The following is a 21,655-nucleotide window of genomic DNA, read 5'->3' as shown; positions in this document are numbered from 1 at the left end:
TCATATGGTGTGTCTGCTTTATTTTCTTGGCTGAAATATAAAATGTTGATGGAATTATTTTTGCAGAACCCTTAGTTTGCCATTTTTGCTAAAATTGTCTCTGGTTCTGCTTTGTTGCCTCCTGTCTTAGTGGGATTTTTCTGCGGGAATGCTCTTCACAAATAGCATTTGTCTCCACAGAACTGATGGATAAACAGTCTCCCAATGGTGGCAATAAACCTGGAACATGTAGGTTACAGACCAATACCTGTTCTGACTCAGGCACTGAGAAAAAAATGTCTGTCACATTTAAACTTGAGCCTGAATTCTTCAACAATGAAGTTAACTTGCAGGAAAATTCATTGGCAGAAAGCACAAATAGTGACCCAGAAAACATCCCCTCTGACCTCATGAGATCTGTTATTGAGGAGAACCAAAACCAACTGCCAAGGAGTAGAATGACTTTGGTCTCAGAGGGGAGAGAATCAGCTTGTGAAGTGCCACCAATCAGTGCTGGGGAAACGTTGGAAAATCAAATGGCCAGTACAGAGGAGCCTGGGTCACCAGTATTCAAGGGGAGGAACACCATCTCAAACACCAAGAATAAAATTCAGAAGCCCCCCAGGCCGGTCATTGTGAGGGAAGAAAAAGGTTTAACGCCTCAAGAGCCACAGATAGGAGATTTGCAGGAAATGCCTGAAGAGAATGTATTTCTGAGTGTCCCCAAACCACTTTCATACATGTTGATGGGTGGCAATAACATTCAGCAGCCTGTCTCTCCATGTGCTGAGGACATCTGTGATAGCTATGAGCCACTGCCCCAGTGTTTAGTGAGTGATATCCCTGTTTCACTTGAAAACATTGAGAATACAGGAAAAGAACTTGCCTGTATAGAAAACCAAATGGATCGGGAAGAGTTGTGTAGGGCCTTGGATTTAACCGCAGATAATCAATCATCCCCGGCAGGCAGAAGCAACCCTAGCACTAGTGAAAGCAGACCCCATAACGAAAGAAACCACAATGAGGCCAATAGCTCAAGTCCTCTGAACACTGACTCTCTTCTGGATGATGTTGAAGAACCTTTGAGGAATCAAGAGGCTCAGACTGAAGCAGGGTCTCCTGTCCTAGAGAAGACTCCTCCTGCAGCAGAAAGCGCACTGAGCTCTTGCACAATGATTGAAGGACTTCTCTTTCCTGTAGAATATTATGTTAGGACAACTCGGCGTATGTCTAATTGCCAGAGGAAAGTAGACCTGGAGGCTGTCATTCTCAGCCAGTTGGGCAGGAGCAGGAAAGGGCTGCGAAGTAAACAAAAGCAGATAAATTCAGATCAGCTCTACCAAGAAACCACCAGAAGTGATGTGCAGGCAAGAGGCACTCCCTTCCCTTTTCTAGGTGCAGAGAGTGACCCAGTGAGTTCAAGTAGTTCTCAGAAATCTCTCCCTCCATCAGATGAGAGCAGCACCTCCAATGGTTCTCTTTCTCAGAAGACTGTTATTAGTACGAAACAAGCTAAGGGAAAATCCTGGAGGAGAGGAAGGGGCAGATGGGGTTCTACCTGCAGACCTGCACTGAATGGGTCACAAGCACGTCCTGAGACTTCAGATCTCACAGTGCTAAAGGAAAACAGTCATCTCTTGTCAAATGATTCTCAACGTGAAAAGGAAAACTGTGAGGGTGACCCTGAGAGGTCACCTATATGCAAAACAAGGGTGATTGTCCCTGCAGCTGGTGAGGCTCCAGAAGCGGAAATGATAGACGTTATGTGGCCAACTGAGGCTGATCTTCCTGATGAAAGCCAAACATTCAGCAAATGCCATCAGCCTCCATTAGAACATATTCAAAATCCACTCCAAGGAAATAGTTTCTTAAATCCATGGGATGAAGCTTTCCCCAGCCCCACACGAGATCTGGAAGCCAATGTAAACGTGAGTCAGGCTGATAAACAGCCAGTGGGACACATTAGGAATCAGTGTGTGCAGAAAGTCTGCAGGGCTGAGCAGCTGCCAACCGTTAAAGAATCTCTACCTCAGCACGATCTCCCAACTTCCTCTGTGAAACGTAAAGTGAGGCCAGGATCTAAAGGTACCTGACTGAATTGTTGCTTGGAAAAATCAGAGAGTTCCCTAAAGCTAGAACTTAAGTACTGGGGAGAGGGAAAGACCATACAGGGCTAGTACCTTGCTCCTGTATGTCCTTAGTCTAGCCTTGGTTCTTTTTTTCCTTAAACTTACCTTCCTGCTTTTTTTGCTACCTAGATGTCCTGTCGTCTTGCTGGCTGAAGTACCTTTTTTCTAAAGTACCTTTTTGTGGTTGATCCTCCTGCAGATATGGCCTCTCTTGTTTTCCATATTTTAGAGTCAGAAAAATTGAGGAGAGCGTTTCCGGCAAATAAACACCTCAAAAGCTCATTTTCTGGGCCTTCTATGATCCTTAAGCTTCTCCTCCCATGCTTGGCCTTGGTTGCTCACTGTTGTGAAACAGATAAGAAGAAATGGCTGGGGAACTGTGTGGAAAATACTTGGGCCAGGAGCAAGGTGTGCACGAGTCACGTGCTTACGGTACTCAGTGCATGCGTGCAAGGATGGGATTTGCACAGACGTGCCCCTCTCTTAGTTTTTTAGGACACCAGTCACCATAGTATCCAGGCATCAGCAGTGCTTAAAGTGCTTACAAAGTGCTTGGCACTGTCCAAGGCACAGATAAAGATAGCCCTTGCCCTGGGAGCTTACAATCAAAAGTCTGGAAACAAAAATCATTGGGGGGAGGGAGCATTTTCTGGGAAAATCTTACTTCTATTGTGAAATAGACAGAGGTTTTGTTCTAATACATTAAATGAGAGAAGAGAATTGCATGTTTTCTGGGTATTTGTGCAACAATGTGACCGTCTCTCTTCTAAGTTCTCAGTTCTGTATTCTCATGCTTTCCTATTTCTAGGTAAAAGAGGGCGCAGTCAACAGATGGACTTGGAAGGTCCAACTCCTCTAGGCCATCTTGGTCTGGATCCTATGGCCTTTGATCCTCCCTTTCGCTTCCAGAATGAGATGCTCAGTGTCAAGTGGCTGCCCTCGAAGCTGGACATCAAAGACTTTCAGTTACCTGATGAGGAGTTTGGTCTCCTTAAATTTGAGAAACTACAATCCTGCACAATGAAACAGCTGGAGCCTTTTGTTCCTTCAGGGTCTGAACACTGGCCCCAGAGTGCTGGAGACACTGTGACTTTAGGGGACACGAGACTTAAACAAGTGAATACAGAAGGGAAGAGTCTAGAAAATAGCTTTATTTCTCCTTCAAAGACGATGTCACCTAAACAGCCTCACTTAGAAGGGCAGTTGCACAAGAAGGGGCTTTCTCCAAGGGAATTGCTGCTAACTCCGGCAAGTACTGTCTTAGCTGGTGCAATCAACCAGCTTGAATCACAGATTCACACACCTGCTTTCCCTGTCCTGGGTGCAACCCCAGCTATCCTGTCACTGGTACACAATGAGACCTTACCTGACACACTTTCTGTACTTCCTTTGCAAGTGAAAACGAATCTCTTCAAAGAACCAGCCAGTCATGTCGTGGACGGGAGGGAGTGTAATAACTCCACAGGTGCATTGCACTCAGATAGCTGCAGACCAGGATTTGACTGTAGGTTTGATGAAGCTGTCACCCTCAAAGAGTATCAGCAACCAGGGAATGGTTCCAAGGAGTGCTGCAGTGCAGAGGTAAAAGCAGAGACTTCCTGGCAGGAAGCACCAGGGCAGTGGTTCTATCTGTGAGCCATCTTTCCCAAAATCTGTTCAGGTTCAGGGACAAGGCCTTCCTGCATGCTAGCTCTGTGTGCAGCCAGAGGCAGTGGTTTCCCTTAGCTGCCTGTTTGTAAATGTTTGAGTTTGTCCAGGCCATCCCAGCCTTGCAGCAGAGCAAATCCTTCAAAATCCCCCTTGAACTGTGGACTTTGCTACTAGTTATGGGAGGTAAATTCTAACCATGCCAGTGAGCAGAATGTTTCTTGGGCCCCTGGTCAAAGCCGACCTGCCTTAGGAAAGGCTCTCGGCCGGATCTCTGTAAGGACAGCAATAGAGAACAAAACAGCATAATTGATGGGAGTGGGGAAAGGAAGGAGTAACTACACCCAGAGTGGTGGTCAACAAAACACGGTTACTCTTTATACCCACCTCCAACAACCAGGAGGTTGGAGGTTTGAGGTGGGTATAAAGAAAATTCAGAGAATAAAGAATAAAGAGAATTTTGTTTTCCAAAATGTACTAGTACAAAAGTGATGTTCTTAAAGCTGCTGTCCAGCAATCTGACGGCGAGTGAGCGCACTCTTTTGCACATGCACTGGTACGTGCAGAGCATAATTTGTTGAAATTGTATTTAATCAGTCCATGCTTTTTGTTTGTCCAGAATAAACTGACAGCAGAGCAGTTGGCCGTGGCACTGAGTGACAACCTGAGAGACAGGAGCTTGCAACTGGCCTCAAAGCTAAAGGTTGGGGAATAATATTTTGAGTTACATCCACAAATGGAGTTTTTAAACACAAAGTATTTCTTTATTTACTGAGACTTTTAAAATATGTTTATCTGAAGTCTAAATAAAAGCACAATTAAACGAATATAAATGATGCAAAACAAAATAGACTAGTAAAAAAAAATAGACCCTGCCCATAATCACTCAATCCCCTCGTGGTCTTTCACAAAAAGCAACTAGAGAGCTTGAGTCAAACTCCAGTGCATCTGTGTATAACTGAAGAGCAAACGCACACAAAAATCCCAAACACGGAAGTGTCTTAACAACTGCAAATGTATCAACAGACAGAACACAGACACTGCTGTTCAGCTTCAGGGAAAATGGTTGCCTGATTCTTGCTTCTCTACTGCTTTCCCCAAGCGTTGCAGACTGTGTGGCGGCAGTGCTTCATTGTTCTCCTGTCTCCTCCCTCCATCTCTGAAGGTTATTTGAGGTTGCTCCTTACTGGGTCAATGATGTTAGGTCTAGAGCATGCTGACATTCATGCCTGCTTGGAGCTGAATTTGGCATTTGATGCATTTGTGTGCCACAAGTGAGGTTGTTTGCACAGCTGAGCTATCAGATCTCCCTCTCACATGGTCTCTCCTCACTGTCCCCTTGCCTTTTATGTCTTGTAGGGGGTAGAGAACAGTTCGGGGGCAGGGCAGTGACAGCTGTGGAGAAGTCCACTGAACTCTAAAGCTGCAATGGAACTTGCAGAAGTTGGGTCATCTCTAGGCCTTGGAACCAAACCCTGCACCGCCAACCAAAAATAATAGTTTGGATCCAAATGTTTCTTTACAAGGATGAAGAAAAATGCTGCCGCCTGTTTAAAATTAAACCTTGTCTACAGTGATCCTACATGATCTGTGTTATCTGCAGCCTCTCCCCTCCTGCCTGTGACCATGAGGCAAATAGCAGTACTGGGTACAAGCAGGTGGTGTGCAAGCTTCATCATACAGCTTGGCTACTGTACGTCAGCCCTGATGCCCCTTGTGTTTCAGGTCTTGGATCCACCTTTGCAGGCTCTCTGTTGTGTACAAATGGCAGGTGGTTTTGTGCTGTGGGTGGATGGATAGATATCCATTACTTCTAGGACAAAACCACCAAACTCTTTTTCCTTATGGCCTAACTGGCATTGGGAGCCAGGACTCCGAAGTCAAAATCTAAGGCACTAACCCCCAACTCCAAATCTCTATCACACTGGCACTCTGGAAGTGATTTCATGCAAGAGTTAACCTGAATCTCCAGGCTGAATATCCGTAGTTGTTGGAATAACTTCAACACTGTTTTGTTTTGAGCAGAACCCCTCAAGTTCTTGTGCTGTGGACGTGAGCACTGTCTGGTGGGAATCAGCTGGCTGCACAGAGCTGTGTATCATAACTGCTTGTGAGACTTCCATTTCCCTGTGGAAACCTCTGGCTTCCAACCAGTGGAGCAAGGTGTGCACCTGGCACCTTACAGAGGTAGAGTACACAGAAGTTTCTTCTTCACTTTGAGGCAGTTTTGTAGCAGTATTGGGCCACTTCTGAAGACACACACACCCTGTAGACTCACAAGGGGGAATGTACATTTTCTTACACATAGTGGGCCAGATCCTTAGTTGGCACATGTTGGTGTAGCTCCACTGAAGTCAGCTAAGCAACTGGATTTGCACCAGCTAAGAATTTGGCACAAATATTTTGAACAATTCAATTTCATATTAAATTTTAGTTCTTTACGATTGTATAGATCTCCACATACTGGATGTTGATTGTACAGCAGCATGACTTCTTGGTGTCCTCTTTATGTCCTTAAACTCCTCAACTTCTTTTGACGTCTCCTCTTATCTCCCCAAAGATCATTGCCTCTTTGTTTAGATTAAGGACAGATTTGATGATTGTTGATTCTTTGCTGCATCTAACTATTTCTTTTGAAGACTGAGAAAATAAGTCATGGTCCTGCAAACAATGCAGTCTTTTCTTGATAATGGGGAGAAAGTCAAACTGAGAAGGAGCTTATGGGTGTCCCTAACTAAATCCCTGTCCTTTGCCTTCACAGATTCCAGTAATACAAATTGTTCCCTTGCCAGATGTCTGTAATCTTGTGTGTGTTGCCTTGGGAGATCTGGAGATTGGAGAAATAAGGTGAATGTTTCTGGGTGTGTGCTTTTTATTGCATACTGAACATTTCCAACCCGATTTCTCCAGCTTGACTGCAGATAATTTTGTGTTACTTGACCTCTTCTCTTGCCCGAGGCTGAAGTAGTCTTTTGCTGATATGTCAGTTTTAAGTGATCTTGCAAATATTAAAGCATTTTTGAAAATATCTGAGTAAAGGCAAAAAATCAACTATCTACAAGAATTCTCTTACTCCTTATTTCCTCACATTGGTGCAGGTGTGACCACTTCGAAACACAGTCGTTTCTATGTGCTACAGAGGGCCAGATTTGGGTTCCATTTCCTTCGCCTTCATTATGATGTAGCTTTCTGTTCTGATTTGGTTTAGGCTCTTGCTTTGTTCTTCTGAAGACGGCTCCTTAAAGCAGTCCCTAGTGAAAACCGGGAACATAAAAGCTGTTCTTGGTCTGACAAACAGGAGGCTGGTCAGTAGTAGTGGGACACTTCAAGACCAGCAAATCGAGATAATCTCAGTTTCGGAGGCAGGAAGGTAAGCAGTCTGATATTTGTGGTGTTTTCAGTATGGGGATGGGAGAGCCCTCAGGAGATGTCACAAAGGCTGGGCAGTGGTATCTGTGGTGCCAAGGGGATCGTATGCTGTCCTTTCTGGAATATTGCTGCATGTGAACGATTCTCTTGTGTATTGAATTCTGAGGGTTTTTTCCCATCTACTGTTTATGTTCATGTTCTCCCCAGAAGCAATGAGAGGCAGACTTTGATGCCCCCAGAAGAAACCATTCTGGCTTTTGCTGAGGTAGAAGGGATTAGAGACGCTTTGGTTGGCACAACTGGAGTGAACAGCCTTGTTGTTTGGTAAGTGCTTCCTCTGAGATTACACTATATCACTAGGGCTTTTGGGGAGGGACTGTTGCTTGTGGGATGATACAGTGGGAAGAGAGGATGTATAGTGATTTTGGCTGTATTAGCTAGTTACAGATCCTATGTGGTGGAGTTTGCTGCTGGTTTGTCCTTAAGTTGTTAATTATTTTAAATCCATTGTCAAGGGGCCCTAGAGCCTGGAACAGAACTTTTTTTCTGATTTATTTTTATAAATCTAGATAAACATATAGCTAACAGGCTGTGCTGCCATCCCAGCGCTGCTCACGGCACTTGTAGGTTGCATCCCTTTCCCTCACTCGTTGTCTACCACCTTTTTGGAGTAGTCATTTGTTTGGACAGTGCCTTGCTCACTGGTGCTACTGCAGTCTAAATAATAAATACAAATAAGAGGATTATAAAACAGTCAAATTATCTGTTTCCATTTTCTGCAGGAACTTGAAAACTGGCCAGATTCTGAAAAAGATGCACTTTGGTTATTCCTATCCTGCTTCAATCTGCCATCGCGTCTATTCTGACTCTGTATGTATGTGAGATGGTGTCATTCTATTTGTGCCATGAGTGCCTGTGACTGAGGTTCAAAGGTGCAGTTGTCTAAAAGAGGCTCCTGGATTTAAGGACCTGTTGTGTTCAGGTCCACTAAGAAAATTAAAGGAAAACGGAGTTAGTTTGTGAGGAAGAGGTTGAATCACTTTTCTGAATTTCTTGTTCTTTTCACAGATATATTGGTAAGCAAAAGAGTAACACACCACAGTAGGTTCAAAAACAGCTGCCAAAACATTTTGTGTGTGTGTTTTAGAACTATCATTGATTGGTGTGATTGCACAGTTAATCTTTCCCAATTTACTAATGGCTAGCTCCGGCCACGCTGATGGCACAGCCTCATCCTTGTAACACTACAATTATTTAATAATTACACGTACCCCAAACACTCAGAACTTGATCTAAACACACAAATTTGTGTACAAAGTCTTGGTTCTAATTCTGATGGATCTTCCCATTCATTAGCACCTCTGCCATGATTCCTTTGCCCACTTGCATTCTTAGGATTCTTGACTGGGGTTCATCTCAGTGAACGTTTAATCCTGTGGGTGTGTAAATTTAGTGCTTATGAATGTGTGGATTAATAGTACTGGCTTGAGCCGGACCAGTGGGGGATTCTTCAAGATCTGACTCTCAGCCTGGCCTTGCCTTGCCTTAAGCAGAAGCTCCCAGTCATGTCTAATTGTGCAGTAGTTTTGTTATGTGAATAAATGACTAGATTGAGACCAACAAATTTATTTTCTGTGTGAGTTAATCCTGACTTGATGTTAGCTATTCTGAGCTGAAAAAGAAGTGCATAAATTCATTGTGTCACTGACCTGTCATACCACTGCACCAAATAAATCCTAATCAACCAGCCTCCCAGCAGCTCCTGCATTTGTTTGTATTTAATTTGATAAATACCAGGAGTGGTAAGTTCTTACTGCTTACAGCATCAGCTGACATGGGGTTCTGATTACAGGAGAGAATTTACCAATGATTGATTGGAAAAAAACAGCTTGTTATTGTTTTTCTCTTAACATTCACTCTAGTGACCTATTTTTCCTTTGTAAATCAGGGCCTCCTGTTTGTTGTTTTAAGTCACCCACATGCCAAAGAGAATGAGTCCTGTGGAAACCCTGCATTCCGGATGAGAGTGTTCAATCCCAAAACAGCCAGAAGTACTGGGGTAATGTTCTTCTCCCTCCCCCCTGGACACAGCGGAAGGCAAGTACCCCAGGAATAATGCACATGTATTTCTTAGACTATTTTTTTAACCAGAGACCTGGAATCGTTAAATGATAAAAGGAGTCCGTGGGAGAGCCAAAAAGCTGGCAAGCTGTGAGGGGCCATTTGCTAGCTGATGATAGTGAGGTTGTGATAAGTCACTTCAACTTTTGTATATACAGATCACAGTGAGGGTGTTGTCCATTTCCTGTCTGCTTCCCGCACATGTCTGTGAGCTAACCTCTGAGCTCCCTGTGTCCTGGTGCACCAGGGAGCTCTGTGTAAGAAAGCCCTGTGTTCAAGCCAGGGAATTGCTCCCTTGCAGACTTCACACTCTATTTACTTTCACAAAATGTTTGTGGGAGGAGAGATTCTGTAACTGAAGCTGTAATTTCTGAATCCAAAGGCAAAACCTCTGGGAAAATTTAGGCAAATTAACACTGTAAATGCTTAAAATGGTTTGAGAGTCTTATCTCTAGATGTAAGTACATTTACTTAGTATTAGATTGCCATATGGAGCTAGGTGACCTGCTGTCTTTCCAAGATCTTAAATCTGGAGAATAAGACATTGTCTCCAATCCTCCAAACAGTTATATGCATAAGAAAAGTTACACAGTTGTGTGTTTGCAGATTGAGGCTTTAGAACGTGGTAACACTTAACAATTGTCTCCTAATGGGAAGAGACTGTCTAGGAAGGAGTACGGCAGAAAGGGATCTAGGGGTTATAGTGGACCACAAGCTAAATATGAGTCAACAGTGTGATGCTGTTGCAAAAAAAGCAAACATGATTCTGGGATGTATTAACAAGTGTGTTGTGAGCAAGACACGAGAAGTCATTCTTCTGCTCTACTCTGCTCTGGTTAGGCCTCAGCTGGAGTATTGTGTCCAGTTCTGGGCACCGCATTTCAAGAAAGATTTGGAGAAATTGGAAAGGATCCAGAGAAGAGCAACAAGAATGATTAAAGGTCTTGAGAACATGACCTATGAAGGAAGGCTGAAGGAATTGGGTTTGTTTAGTTTGGAAAAGAGAAGACTGAGAGGGGACATGATAGCAGTTTTCAGGTATCTAAAAGGGTGTCATAAGGAGGAGGGAGAAAACTTGTTCACCTTAGCCTCTAAGGATAGAACAAGAAGCAACAGGCTTAAACTGCAGCAAGGGAGGTCTAGGTTGGACATTAGGAAAAAGTTCCTAATTGTCAGGGTGGTTAAACACTGGAATAAATTGCCTAGGGAGGTTGTGGAATCTCCATCTCTGGAGATATTTAAGAGTAGGTTAGATAAATGTCTATCAGGGATGGTCTAGACAGTATTTGGTCCTGCCAGTCCTGCCAGGGATTCGAGGTCCCTTCCAGTCCTAGAATCTATGAATCTACCTCTCCTGGTCAAATGCAATGAAAGCAACTTATAACTTCAGTATATTTTAGTTTCCTACAATTGGCTTACGCTCTCATAGGTTTCTTTCTCCTTAAGAGGCTCCTCCATGTGGAGGACTTTTATTTCTTTTACACTCAACAAATCTGAAATAAAACCTTTAAAATCTTGTGTAATGACTTTTTATATGAAGAAACTCTGCAGAGTACTAACTGTTCGGTGCATGGTTTTAGGTACCTGGAAGGCGAAGTGAAGGGTGTCTCTGCAGCAGCTGTGCTAACATCTGGAGCAATTGCAGTGTGGGACTTATTTTCAGGCCAATGTACTGCTCTACTTCCACCAAACACGGAGGGGAATTGGTCTTTGGTCAGGTGGTCAGTCACAGATTCCTGTCTCCTGGCTGGACAGAAAGACGGAAGCGTGTATGTGTACCATTATTCACAAGCCAAGGCAGTAGGAAAGTCAATGGGTAATACGATGGATTCTAAAACGAACAGGAGAATTTGCACTGATAATCTAAAGTAAATTGAGCTGGATAGGATCCTGTGTTGAAGAAAGATTCCTCAGTGTCATCTGTTCACTTTCCCACAAGTAAACTGTGTTTTTTTCCCACTTTAAGTCAGGTTCACATGGTCTGTGAGATGATGCTGGTCAACCTGGCTGACTTTGAATGTGTCTTGTCTTGCTCACTAGATCTGTGAAGCCAATGGCACTGTTTAACAGTGATTAGCTAGATCTACCCGTTTGCATTCAGGGTTTGTATATTTCATTGTGAAAAGCATTTTCAGTGGATTATCTAGATGTAAGATGCTATTAAACTTTATTTTTGTAAACTCTGCCGTGCTTCTAGCTGAAGTGATTTTTGTGTCGCTAATTTCCTTAGTAAAAAATTTTATTTCAGCAATTGTGGACAGTGATCTATTCCGTGATCTCAACATAGCTAGCACTAGGTCATTCTGCATTGATGAGAACAGCAGGAGAGAACCTCTGCCATCCAGCCATAGTCCAATCCTGCCCAGTCAAGCCACTGTGAAAGAACACCTCCATCCTGCTGCCTTCAGGTGTAGGAATAGTCTTTTGCTTCTCGTGCATTGGGTTCAGCTGCAGCTCAGATTTTGGTGATGGCTTTCTCGCTATCTCTAGCAACTGTTTGGTGGCTGTAGGACATTGGTTGGTGCCCAAGTGCAGTCTCCATTGGGCAGGTGTCCACGTCACAACTAATCGGCCCTCTTGTGGTAATTTAGAGACACCTCCCCCCCCGGGGTCACAATTCCTGAATTGGGACACCTCTGCCCCCCTCGTGGCCTCCTTCTGGGCACCTCACTTAGGTCTCAGGCCTATAACTATCACCATTCTCAGGGTGGAATTTTGTGATTCACTCCCTCCAGACCCTGGCATCTTAGACTGCAGACTTCTGTGATTCACTGATCCTCTCAGCAGGTCTGACTTCAACTCAGCTCTTGCAGTTAATGACAAGGTTATTCAGTGACCAGCCAGGTCTCATAAAGCAAAGTACTATATTTATCCAGAACAAAAGTGTTTGAGGAACCATATCTTAAAAGCAATAAACTATGTATACACACCACTGGTGTAACAGGTAACCATCTTCCACTGGGAGACCCTGGCAGGTTTGAAAGAACTTCAGGTCCTCCAACAGGGCCTGTTTCTGGTCACCATCTCATGTCTGTCAGTCCTCGGATGCAGTGCCACTGGAGCCCTCCTCAGGTCAAGGCTGATATTTTATGCAGTTTTAAGTCCTTTGTCTTTTGAAACCTCTGCCTATGCTATTTCCCCGGGGGGCAAAGCTTGCTACCTGCATTGGTTTGGTATTGGGGATTTGCAGTGATTACTCCCCTCCCTCAGTGTCTTTAGTTCCTGAAGGAAACAATCTTTAGTTCACCCATTAAGCCAGGAATACAATCGCTAACAAGCCCATAAATAGATATAGAACATTCATAAAGTTAATACAATCAGTAGTCTTTGAGTAGTGAATGATTCCACCAGGCTCTTGCCTCTCTGGGCAAGCTCTGAGTAGTAGCAGGGCCCTGGCTGTTTTGTGCAGGCCCAATCCAGCAGGTGTTCTCAGAGGCTGCCCACGGATTGGACCCTGCAGGTGAGACGAGTGGAGGATTGCCTAGTTTGAGGCACCTGTGTCAAGGATTTAGTGGCATTGGGGGTATGCTGCAGTTATGCCACTGTAGTATAGACACTTCCTCTTATCAACAAATGGGGTTTTTCCATCAGTGTAGCTAATCCACATCTCTGAGAGGCAGTAGGTTAGAAGAATTCTTCCATTGACCTAGCCACCTCTACAGTGGGGGTTAGGGTGACCTGACTATGGTGCACAACAGGGCATGACATTTTTTACAGCCCTGGATGACGTAGCTCAACTGACCTAAGTCAGTGGCGCTCAAACTTTCCAGACGACTGATTTGTGTTGCGTACCCACAAGTTTCACCTCACTTAAAAACTACGTGCTTACAAAATCAGACATTTTAACATACAAAAGTGTCACTACACACTATTACTGAAAAATTGATTACTTTCTCATTTTTACTCTATAATTACAAAATAAATCAATTGGAATATAAATATTTTACTTACATTTCAGTGTATCGTATAAAGAGCAGTTAAGTTGTTATGAAATTTTAGTTTGTACTGACTTTGCTAGGCTTTTTATGTAGCCTGTTGTAAAACTAGGCAAAGATCTAGATGAGTTGATGTACCCCCTGGCTGACTTCTGCGTACCCCCAGGGGTACATGTATTCCTGTTTGAGAACCACTGCCCCAGGAGTGGATTTACTATGAAACAAACCATGCGGTGGCACGGGGCCCCCAAAATGCAGGACAAATATCTGACAACCTGCCCCTGAATCCTGGCTGGTGGTGCAGCAGGGCTCAGCTAGACAGGCTACCTGCATGCCGTGGTCAGTAGCCCCACACCGCTCCCAGAAGTGGATGGCTGCTGGCACGTCTCTGTGCCCCTGGCGGGGGGGGGGACAGGGGGAGGGATGGGGAGGCGACTCCGTGTGCTGCCCCACCCCGGGCAGCGCATGGAGACCTGCTGTCCCCCTCACCCCAAGGGGCATGCAGAGATGTGTCAGCAGCAGGGCTAAAACAGATCCCTGCCTGCTCTGCCTCACTCCTGGAAGCGGCCAGCATGTCCCTGCGGCCCCTGGGGGGTGTGTGGGGAGGGTGTGTCTCTACACTGCCCCTGCCCCGAGCGCTGACTGCAGCTCCCATTGCCCCCCCTCCCCTGCCCGCCTAGGAGCCACTGCCGGAGGTGGGTGTGTGCTGGTCGCTTTGGGAGCCGTGCTGCTTGAGATAAGTGCCACTCACTGCCCCCCTCCTGCACCCCAACCCCCGACCCAGAGCCTGCACCCCACACCCGAACTTCCTCCCAGAGCTCTCACCCCTCCCAATCCACTGCCCCAGCCCAGAGTCCGCACCCAGCACCCTAATTTCCTCCCAGATCCTGGCCCCCGCATCCCCTCCTGCACCCCAACCCCCTGCCCCAATCAAGGTACCTCACTTTATTTTCATTTACTTCCCATTACTTATAATATAGGAGGAGGATGAAGAAAAAAAATGAAAAGGTGTGTGTGGGGGGGAGATAAGGGAATGTTCTTGGCTGGGTCATGTGCTATAATATATATTCTTCTTACTCTATTTTTCACTCCATGCATCTGATGAAGTGGGCTGTAGCCCACGAAAGCTTATGCCCAAATAAATGTTAGTCTCTAAGGTGCCACAAGGACTCATCGTTGTTTTTGCAGATACATACTAACACGGCTACCACTCTGAAACCTAATCTCTTTGTGGATCTAACACAGTAGCTGATTCTGATGATGCTTTTAACTGGTGGCCAAACTGTGCCCCACTCCTCACTCCAGAGGTGCATGGGGCAGAGGCTACGGGTACTCTTAGAAACACTTATCTGGGCTGGGGCTTGTCGCACCAACGCAAACCACTGCAGTAGCTGGGCAGTGCTAGGGGGGCCGGTGTGAAACTCCCCAGTGTGGGCAGGATGCAGTGTATGTAACCTGTGCTCCTCTCACCCTTGGTCTCCCCCCACAGGCTCTAGGTTCCTGAGGCAGGGCCTGGACCCAGGGGAGGAGGGTCCCTGCGGGGGCGGGGGGTGGCCCCAGGGGAGCAGGATCCCTGCGGGGGGGGGGGTGTAGGGCAGCCCCTGGCCTGGGGGAGCAGGATCCCTGCGGGGGGGTGTGGCCCCAGGGGAGGAGGATCCCTGCGGGGGGGGGGGTGGCCCCAGGGGAGGAGGGTCCCTGCGGGGGGGGTGGGGTGTAGGGCAGCCCCTGGCCTGGGGGAGGAGGGTCCCTGCGGGGGGGGGGGGTTTGGCCCCAGGGGAGGGGGTACCTGTGGGGAGGATGTAGGGCAGCCCCTGGCCTGGGGGAGGAGGGTCCCTGCGGGGGGGTGTGGCGTCAGGGGAGGAGGGTCCCTGCGGGGAGGGGCAGCCCCTGGCCTGGGGGAGGAGGATCCCTGCGGGGGGAGGGTGGCCCCAGAGGAGCAGGATCCCTGCGGGGGGGGTGGCCCCAGAGGAGCAGGATCCCTGCGGGGGGGTGTGGCCCCAGGGGAGAAGGGTCCCTGCGGGGGGAGGGTGGCCCCAGGGGAGCAGGATCCCTGCGGGGGGGTGTGGCCCCAGGGGAGAAGGGTCCCTGCGGGGGGGGTGGCCCCAGGGGAGCAGGATCCCTGCGGGGGGGGTGGGGTGTAGGGCAGCCCCTGGCCTGGGGGAGGAGGGTCCCTGCGGGGGGGGTGGCCCCAGGGGAGGAGGGTCTCTGCGGGGGGGGGTGTAGGGCAGCCCCTGGCCTGGGGGAGAAGGGTCCCTGCGGGGGGGGTGGCCCCAGGGGAGGAGGATCCCTGCGGGGGGGGTGGCCCCAGGGGAGGAGGGTCTCTGCGGGGGGGGGTGTAGGGCAGCCCCTGGCCTGGGGGAGGAGGGTCCCTGCAGGGTGTGCGCGGCGCAGTTTCCCCGCCCGCCCGCCAGGGGGCGCTGCCGGCCGCTCGCTGCGACGCCCTCCCCTTCCCTCCGCGCGCGGGGCCTGCCGGGATATGTGCGGCCCCGCGCGGCGCACGCTGGGTAGCAGGACGCCATGGCGGCCCGTGTCCTGTCCGCCTGTGTCCGCCGCCTCCTGCCCCGGCTGACCCCGCCCGCGGCCCGTAGCGCCGGTCCCGGCCCCGGCCCCGGCCCCGCCGCGCTCAGCGCCCTCTGCAGCCGCCGGCCGCCCGCCCGCGCAGCGCCGGGCCCCCAGGTGAGGCTCGGCCCGCGCTCGGGGCCGGCGGGGGGAGCCCGGGGAACACCCCCCCCCCGAGGCCGGGCCCCGCCGCCGCGCTCCTCCCCCAGGGACCCGCCCTGTCCCGGCCAGAGGTGACCCTGCCCCCCCCCCCCCCCCGCCCGCGGGTCGAGCTGGCCCGTCAGAGCAGGGACCCGAAGCCGAACCCTTCGGGCTACGCCAGTGCCCGCCAGTGCCCGCCAGTGCCCGCCATGGCTGGCGTGGAGCTGGATTATCCCCCGTCCCCAGCTGCCGCGTTTCTAGCCCCTCCTCTGAGGTGCCCACCCTGGGAGACAGGATATTTCTCTAGCTGGGTCTGCGCTGAGGGAGAGCAGAGCCTGCTCCACTCTCCAGCGGTGAGCGCTATGGCTTCTCCATCCCTACCTCCCATGTGCAGGCCACCCCGTCATGGTTGTCCTCTTTTGTGGCTGACCGGAGCAGCGGCTCTGTGGAAGAGGAGCTTGCTAGCGCATGCTGCTATTTCCCTTTCTCTTATGTGGGATTGAGCCTGCTGCCTATGCATGGCTTGGCTGATTATGGAGTTCTCTTATCCCAGAGAATGCATTGTCTGCCACCTTCAGGGATTGCCTGGAGAGGGTTTTGTCCACTATACAAAAGGGAAGGTGTAAAAGAGAGAATCCTGCCTCAGAGTCAGACTGGGGTAAGTGCTGTGCAGGCCCCTTCATTTGGAGTGACTCTGTGAAGGATCGGTTCATACATGTTGTATTTATGTGCAGATTGTCCTAGCGGTTTTGTAAGGAATTCCTGTGCTTTTCTTGTAGGTCTCTGGTACGTTACAGTTGTGTCGCCATTATTCAGATATGCCACCTCTTACTTTGGAGGGTATCGAGGAGCGTGTGTTGTATGTCTTGAAGTTGTATGATAAGGTAGATCCAGAAAAGGTAAGCTATAGACACTGTTTCAATTCAGGTTGCCCATTTTTCAGTAGATGAAAGAAAACAGTTATGGTAACAAGTGGAGTTGCTCCTCCAGGCCACCATAAAAGAAGGGAGACCCAAACCTGTCAGTGTGTGCCTTGCAGAAGGATACAGTCTGTAATTCTACAGCATGGGGGGTAATTCTATAGCATGTACACACACAAACTGATATGCTATAACAGATGAGTGGTGACAAGGTCCAGGAAGTTAAGGCCTTTGGATTAATAAACCAAGTCAGCATCCAGGGGCAGTCAGGAAACAGGAAATTCTGTTTCTCTGAACAGTTACTGTTAATGGAGCAGTTTTTCATCTCAGGAAAGATGTTAAGAGACTGCTCAGTAGTCAAATTGCCCCTTCATATGTTAACTTTTTTTTTACTACAGACATTTGTTATTTTTAAGTCTCGAGAAGGCTTAGTTATGTGGATAATGATATGTATTGACTAGATAGTGGAGAAACTCATATCTTTTCAGTTAAAAACATGTTTGGCAGAGGGACGGTAAAGGCCAAAACCACTGGGTAGGCTGTAAACTCCAAGTGGGGGCACATCCTGATATTCTAACTTTTCCTACCCTAGCGAAATGACTGCAATCAATTTTATTGTATTTTTCTTTGGCTTTTCTCCCAGCTCGCAGTAAATTCCCACTTCATGAAAGACCTGGGCTTGGACAGTTTAGACCAAGTGGAGATCATCATGGCCATGGAAGATGAATTTGGTAATTGAAGTTTATGTGATGTCTGTTCTCCCTATCCTTCCCTATGGAGAGGAAGGATTGTCCAGTGGTTAGAGGGCTAGCCTAGGACGTGGGAGAACTAGCTTCAAGACCTGCTGTACCACCAGCTTCTGTGTAACCTTGGCAAGTCGCTTAGCTCTGCCTCAGTTCTAATCTGTACAGTGTGGCTAATATTTCCGTATCTCCTGGTGGTGGTGTGAGGATAAATATACTAAGGACTGTGAGATGCTCAGCTGCTTTGGTAATGGGGCCATGTAGGTACTTAAGAGAGAGAGAGAGAGCTGCTGTTGTCTTGATTGACCCCCGAAATGTGCTTACTGCAAACAAAATCTTAGTTCTTTTATTTCCATAAGCTCAATATGAATATTTAACGTTGACTAACTTCCACAACCTAAAGAAAGCTGTTTCGCGCTCAGTGAGCAATGTAAGTATCTCTAACTCTCAGGGATTTATTTTATCCTTGTGGCTTCTGCACCTCCTGTCTGAAGTGGAAACCTTAATTTCCATAGCTTCAGTGTAAAGCAGTTTGGTGCATCTTCAAGTCCCTGCCTCAAAACCTTCCTAGGGAATTAGCTGTAGTGTGGCATGGCTAGGAGCCAACAGAGCATTCAGGGTAATGAAATGCAAATGAGCACACTAGACACAAGACTGCTGTCCAATACATCCACATTCTCTTGTGTGCTCTGGAGGTGAGAATTGTATTAGACTTCTCCAACCTTAGCTTCTAACAATTCTTTAATCTCTTCATCTGGCCCTGCTAAAACCACCTTTTGTTTCCTTCATTTTATTGTATCCCAGACTCCTTTGTACTTCATATCTCAGAGTTCTTTTCATTGCTTCAGATAAAAAGCAAAATGCTGAAATATAGACATAATTTAACAAAAAATTGTGCCATAAGAGACCAAATTTGGCATTTATATTCATTGCATATAAATCCCAATAGTGTAAAAAATAAACGGAAGTAGAACATCTACACTTTAATTGGAGGCATTCTGCCTTGCACATTGCCCAGATATATTTAATCACTGCACTTGTTTACATTTGGGGGTGGGATTAACTTGCAGCTAGCAGGACTTAGAAATAGAAATGCCAGAATTTTCTAGAAAATGTTGTAGCGCCCAGTTCTACTGCTTCAGGCCCCAGCGGGCCCTAACCTGGTGAACTTTGTAGAATTTTGAAAAGCTACTTGCTATAATGACACTTGATAGAAGACTGTGAAACAAACTGTGGTGCTTTGGGTTCTCCCTGGCATGTAACTAGCCCACTGCCTTGCCAGCTCACAGCTGTTGCACATCAGAGTTGGTTTCAGAGCTCTGGGAGTCCAATAGAAACTTGAACTGTGCTTGGAAGGGTATCAAGTATCAGAGGGGTAGCCGTGTTAGTCTGGATCTGTAAAAAGCAACAGAGTCCTGTGGCACCTTTAAGATTAACTGATGTATTGGAGCATAAGCTTTCGTGGGTGAATGCCCACTTCATCAGACGGAGGTCTTGCGTCTGAAGTGGGCATTCACCCACGAAAGCTTATGCTCCAATACATCCGTTAGTCTTAAAGGTGCCACAGGACTCTCTGTTGCTTCTTGGAAGGGTACTGACTCTGTTAGTGAGGCTTCACAATCTGCAGGAACTGCTAGTTCTGCCTAATGCCTCTTGCATAATGTTCTGCTGCTGGGGAAGGCACAGCAGGCTTGGAAACACAGCTTTAGTAATAAGAGGTGCCAAATCTGCCTGCACTGCTGAACAGCGACCCCTGCCCGTGTGTTGCCCGCAGAGCCAAGGCACAGGCGTCTGAGTTTGTATTCGGATTTCTCTCTCTTTGCTGCTGTTTCTACTATTCCAAGCTAAGCATGTACTCTCTCTTCCAGGGTTTGAAATTCCTGACGTGGAAGCAGAAAAGCTATTGTGTCCACAAGAGATTGTAGATTACATTGCAGATAAGAAAGATGTATATGAATAAAGACATTTATTTGAAGTGGAGTAAGTAGAAACGTACTTTTATGTAAGTAGCCGTAATGGCCAGGCAGTGTAAAATCACCCTGGAGTCAGCGGAGATGAGAAATACCTTCTTCCTATACTGTATAACTGTAGTCAGTGCTATGACATAGGCAAGGCATTGAGATGGGATCTAGCCCGGATTTTGGTGGCAGATGGCAAGTCTGCTGTCATGGTGAAATGAGCTTGTTGCCTCAGCCCAGTTCCCAGCTGTATACATCAGGGGAAAATACAGCACAAACTGCAGTCCCACCAGAGTGCCAAGGACTGAATGCTGCCTAAGCACCCCTCTCTCCCCACGGCAGGGCTGAGGAGCACGGCAGGGCAGTGTGGAGGAAGCATGCACAGCTGCTCCTGCTGCTTTAACTATGCCGTGAATGGAGAATGGCAATCTCCCCAGAGCTAAGGCCCTGTCACTGACTCCCCAGATTCCTTTGGCAGTGCTGTTCCATGCTGGTCACGTGTCCTTGTCAGGTCCCTTTTCTTGCACGTTTTATTATACAAGGTAACTTTTGAGCTCTGAAACACCAAATCTGTGTGGCTTTTTTAACAGGAAATTCTCTTCTACGGTGCAGACTGGGATGATCTCAGCGGTCGTGTGACTGTAAGCGCACATTACTGTACCATTGCTGCAGTAGTTCTGTTGGACATTGTATTTAACGTCGTCTAAATATGTATTGGCCTTTAAAACAATAAATATAGAAGACCATTATTGCCTTGGTGATTTTGTTCTACAATCCCTTTGTCAGTGGTCCAGAAGAATTCTTTTCATGTATAAAAGTCTCCAGCACTGGCTTTGGCCATTTTTAAAGTGCTAAATCTGCCCCTTTGGGACAATGTTCTGGCTCCTCAATGGTGAGTGGTAGGCCAGGCTCCAACTATTCTAGGCCTTCAGCATCTCGGTTCAAGGTAGCTCCTCCGAAGTCTTGGAAAAGCTCTTGGGGCATATCTTCAGAAAGCTGTACAAGTGTAGTGACACCATGCATTTGACTGCTAGTCCCATGGCTCTGGGTTTATTCTGCTGCTTGGGATTGCCTGTGGATCCCTGTCCTGAGCCTCTGTGACTGAGTGATCTTAGCTGATATTAAAACAGCCACGGTACTAGACAAGGTGTTTAAAGTAGTTGGTCTTGCACAGAAAGCGCCCATCTTCCCAGGGCCCCCGTGCTGTGTTAAATAAGATGCTTTACTAAGCACAGTTAGGATGCAGTAGTTTACGGTCAACATCCTGTGCCTGGCAGTGAAATTCAAATCATATCCCCTTGTTTTGTAGAACTATATGTATAAACACTTGATTATTTCTAACCCGTCCTAGAGGGCTTCAATGTGTGCTTGTAACAACTTTGTACAGGGTCTCGTCCAAATCCAAGCCTGCTGCCTGTGTGTGACAAAAGCATCTCCTAAGTCTGGCCACATAGACTATAAAGAATACAATGGCTCAATGAATGGGCTGCGGTTGGCACTAAGACCACTGTAGGTAACCGTGTAATGAGCCCACCATTCCTTGCAGTTTCAGAATGCCCAGAGATGGGTCTTATACCTTTGTCTATACAATTTGTATTAAAATTGGCTTATTAAAAGAACTTGTACTGCCTACTGCCTGAGTGATCACTTTCCCTTTTCACAGCTCGGTAAGCTCAGTGTCTGCTTTCTTTCCAATAAACTTGATTCTTTCCCACTGTTTAATGTTTATTAAATAAACTTGTGTTAAAACAGTGCTTCTCAAACTTTTGTACTGGTGACCCCTTTCCCATAACAAGCCTCTGGGTGCAACCCCTCTTTATAAATTAAAAACACATTTTTATATATTTAACACCATTATAAATGCTGGAGGCAAAGCAGGGTGTGGGGTGGAGACTGACAGCTTGTGACCTCCCCCCATGTAATCTCGTGACCCCCTGAGGGCTCCTGACTCCCAGTTTGAGAACCCCTGTGTTAAAAGTAAATGTTAGTTTCAAACTGATTGTACTTACCTGATAGAAAATAAAGGGAATGATTTTCTTGCTGCTGACATGCAGAATCGGATCAGTGCTGTGCAAACAGACTCCTCTCAGCCCGAGGGGCTTGTTTGAAATCTCTCCCAAGACAGAGCTGAAAGTTATTGCCGGAAACTACACA

At 47.2% G+C, this 21,655-nt stretch overlaps 2 protein-coding genes across 9 annotated transcripts in view; both read left to right on the top strand.

Moving 5' to 3' along the window:
- The window catches only part of PALB2 (partner and localizer of BRCA2), a 44,703-nt gene extending 33,275 nt beyond the window's left edge, over positions 1 to 11,428 (top strand). For 3 of the 6 annotated variants that reach the window (XM_054041134.1, XM_054041132.1, XM_054041130.1), the window contains 10 exons: positions 181 to 2,064; positions 2,917 to 3,689; positions 4,375 to 4,458; positions 5,781 to 5,942; positions 6,517 to 6,602; positions 6,964 to 7,125; positions 7,332 to 7,448; positions 7,907 to 7,994; positions 9,073 to 9,221; positions 10,826 to 11,428. In XM_054041134.1, the coding sequence (XP_053897109.1) occupies positions 181 to 2,064; positions 2,917 to 3,689; positions 4,375 to 4,458; positions 5,781 to 5,942; positions 6,517 to 6,602; positions 6,964 to 7,125; positions 7,332 to 7,448; positions 7,907 to 7,994; positions 9,073 to 9,221; positions 10,826 to 11,117 (3,797 nt within the window). In that variant the 3' untranslated portion in view covers positions 11,118 to 11,428. Of the gene's footprint in view, positions 1 to 180; positions 2,065 to 2,386; positions 2,517 to 2,916; positions 3,690 to 4,374; positions 4,459 to 5,780; positions 5,943 to 6,516; positions 6,617 to 6,963; positions 7,126 to 7,331; positions 7,449 to 7,906; positions 7,995 to 9,072; positions 9,222 to 10,825 lie in introns of those variants that run through there. The other 3 variants (XM_054041131.1, XM_054041136.1, XM_054041135.1) reach the window with 3 other exon arrangements.
- A 4,249-nt stretch (positions 11,429 to 15,677) lies between these two features.
- Positions 15,678 to 20,247, top strand: NDUFAB1 (NADH:ubiquinone oxidoreductase subunit AB1). Of its 3 annotated transcripts, none has more exons than XM_054042968.1 (5): positions 15,678 to 15,856; positions 16,660 to 16,779; positions 17,444 to 17,531; positions 19,412 to 19,523; positions 20,092 to 20,247. In XM_054042968.1, the coding sequence occupies exons 1-4, from the start codon at positions 15,698 to 15,700 to the stop codon at positions 19,501 to 19,503; spliced, it is 459 nt and encodes a 152-aa protein (XP_053898943.1). In that variant the 5' UTR covers positions 15,678 to 15,697; the 3' UTR covers positions 19,504 to 19,523; positions 20,092 to 20,247. The 3 variants fall into 3 exon arrangements, with proteins under 3 accessions (XP_053898943.1, XP_053898944.1, XP_053898945.1); XM_054042969.1 differs by lacking the exon at positions 15,678 to 15,856 and adding an exon at positions 16,066 to 16,233; XM_054042970.1 differs by lacking the exon at positions 15,678 to 15,856 and adding an exon at positions 16,422 to 16,538.
- The last annotated feature ends 1,408 nt before the right edge of the window (positions 20,248 to 21,655 follow it).

This window comes from Malaclemys terrapin, chromosome 10, assembly GCF_027887155.1.
Source record: "Malaclemys terrapin pileata isolate rMalTer1 chromosome 10, rMalTer1.hap1, whole genome shotgun sequence".
Taxonomy (NCBI): domain Eukaryota; kingdom Metazoa; phylum Chordata; order Testudines; family Emydidae; genus Malaclemys; species Malaclemys terrapin.
Note: the sequence above shows the minus strand (reverse complement) of the source record. Positions and strands in the feature narration are given on the sequence as shown.

Coding starts and splice junctions, on each gene's coding strand:
- NDUFAB1 (XM_054042968.1), top strand. CDS start 15,698: ATGGCGGCCCGTGTCCTGTCCGCCTGTGTCCGCCGCCTCCTGCCCCGG. Junction 16,780..17,443: donor ATAAGGTAGATCCAGAAAAG/GTAAGCTATAGA, acceptor CTTTTCTCCCAG/CTCGCAGTAAATTCCCACTT. Junction 17,532..19,411: donor GGCCATGGAAGATGAATTTG/GTAATTGAAGTT, acceptor TCTCTCTTCCAG/GGTTTGAAATTCCTGACGTG.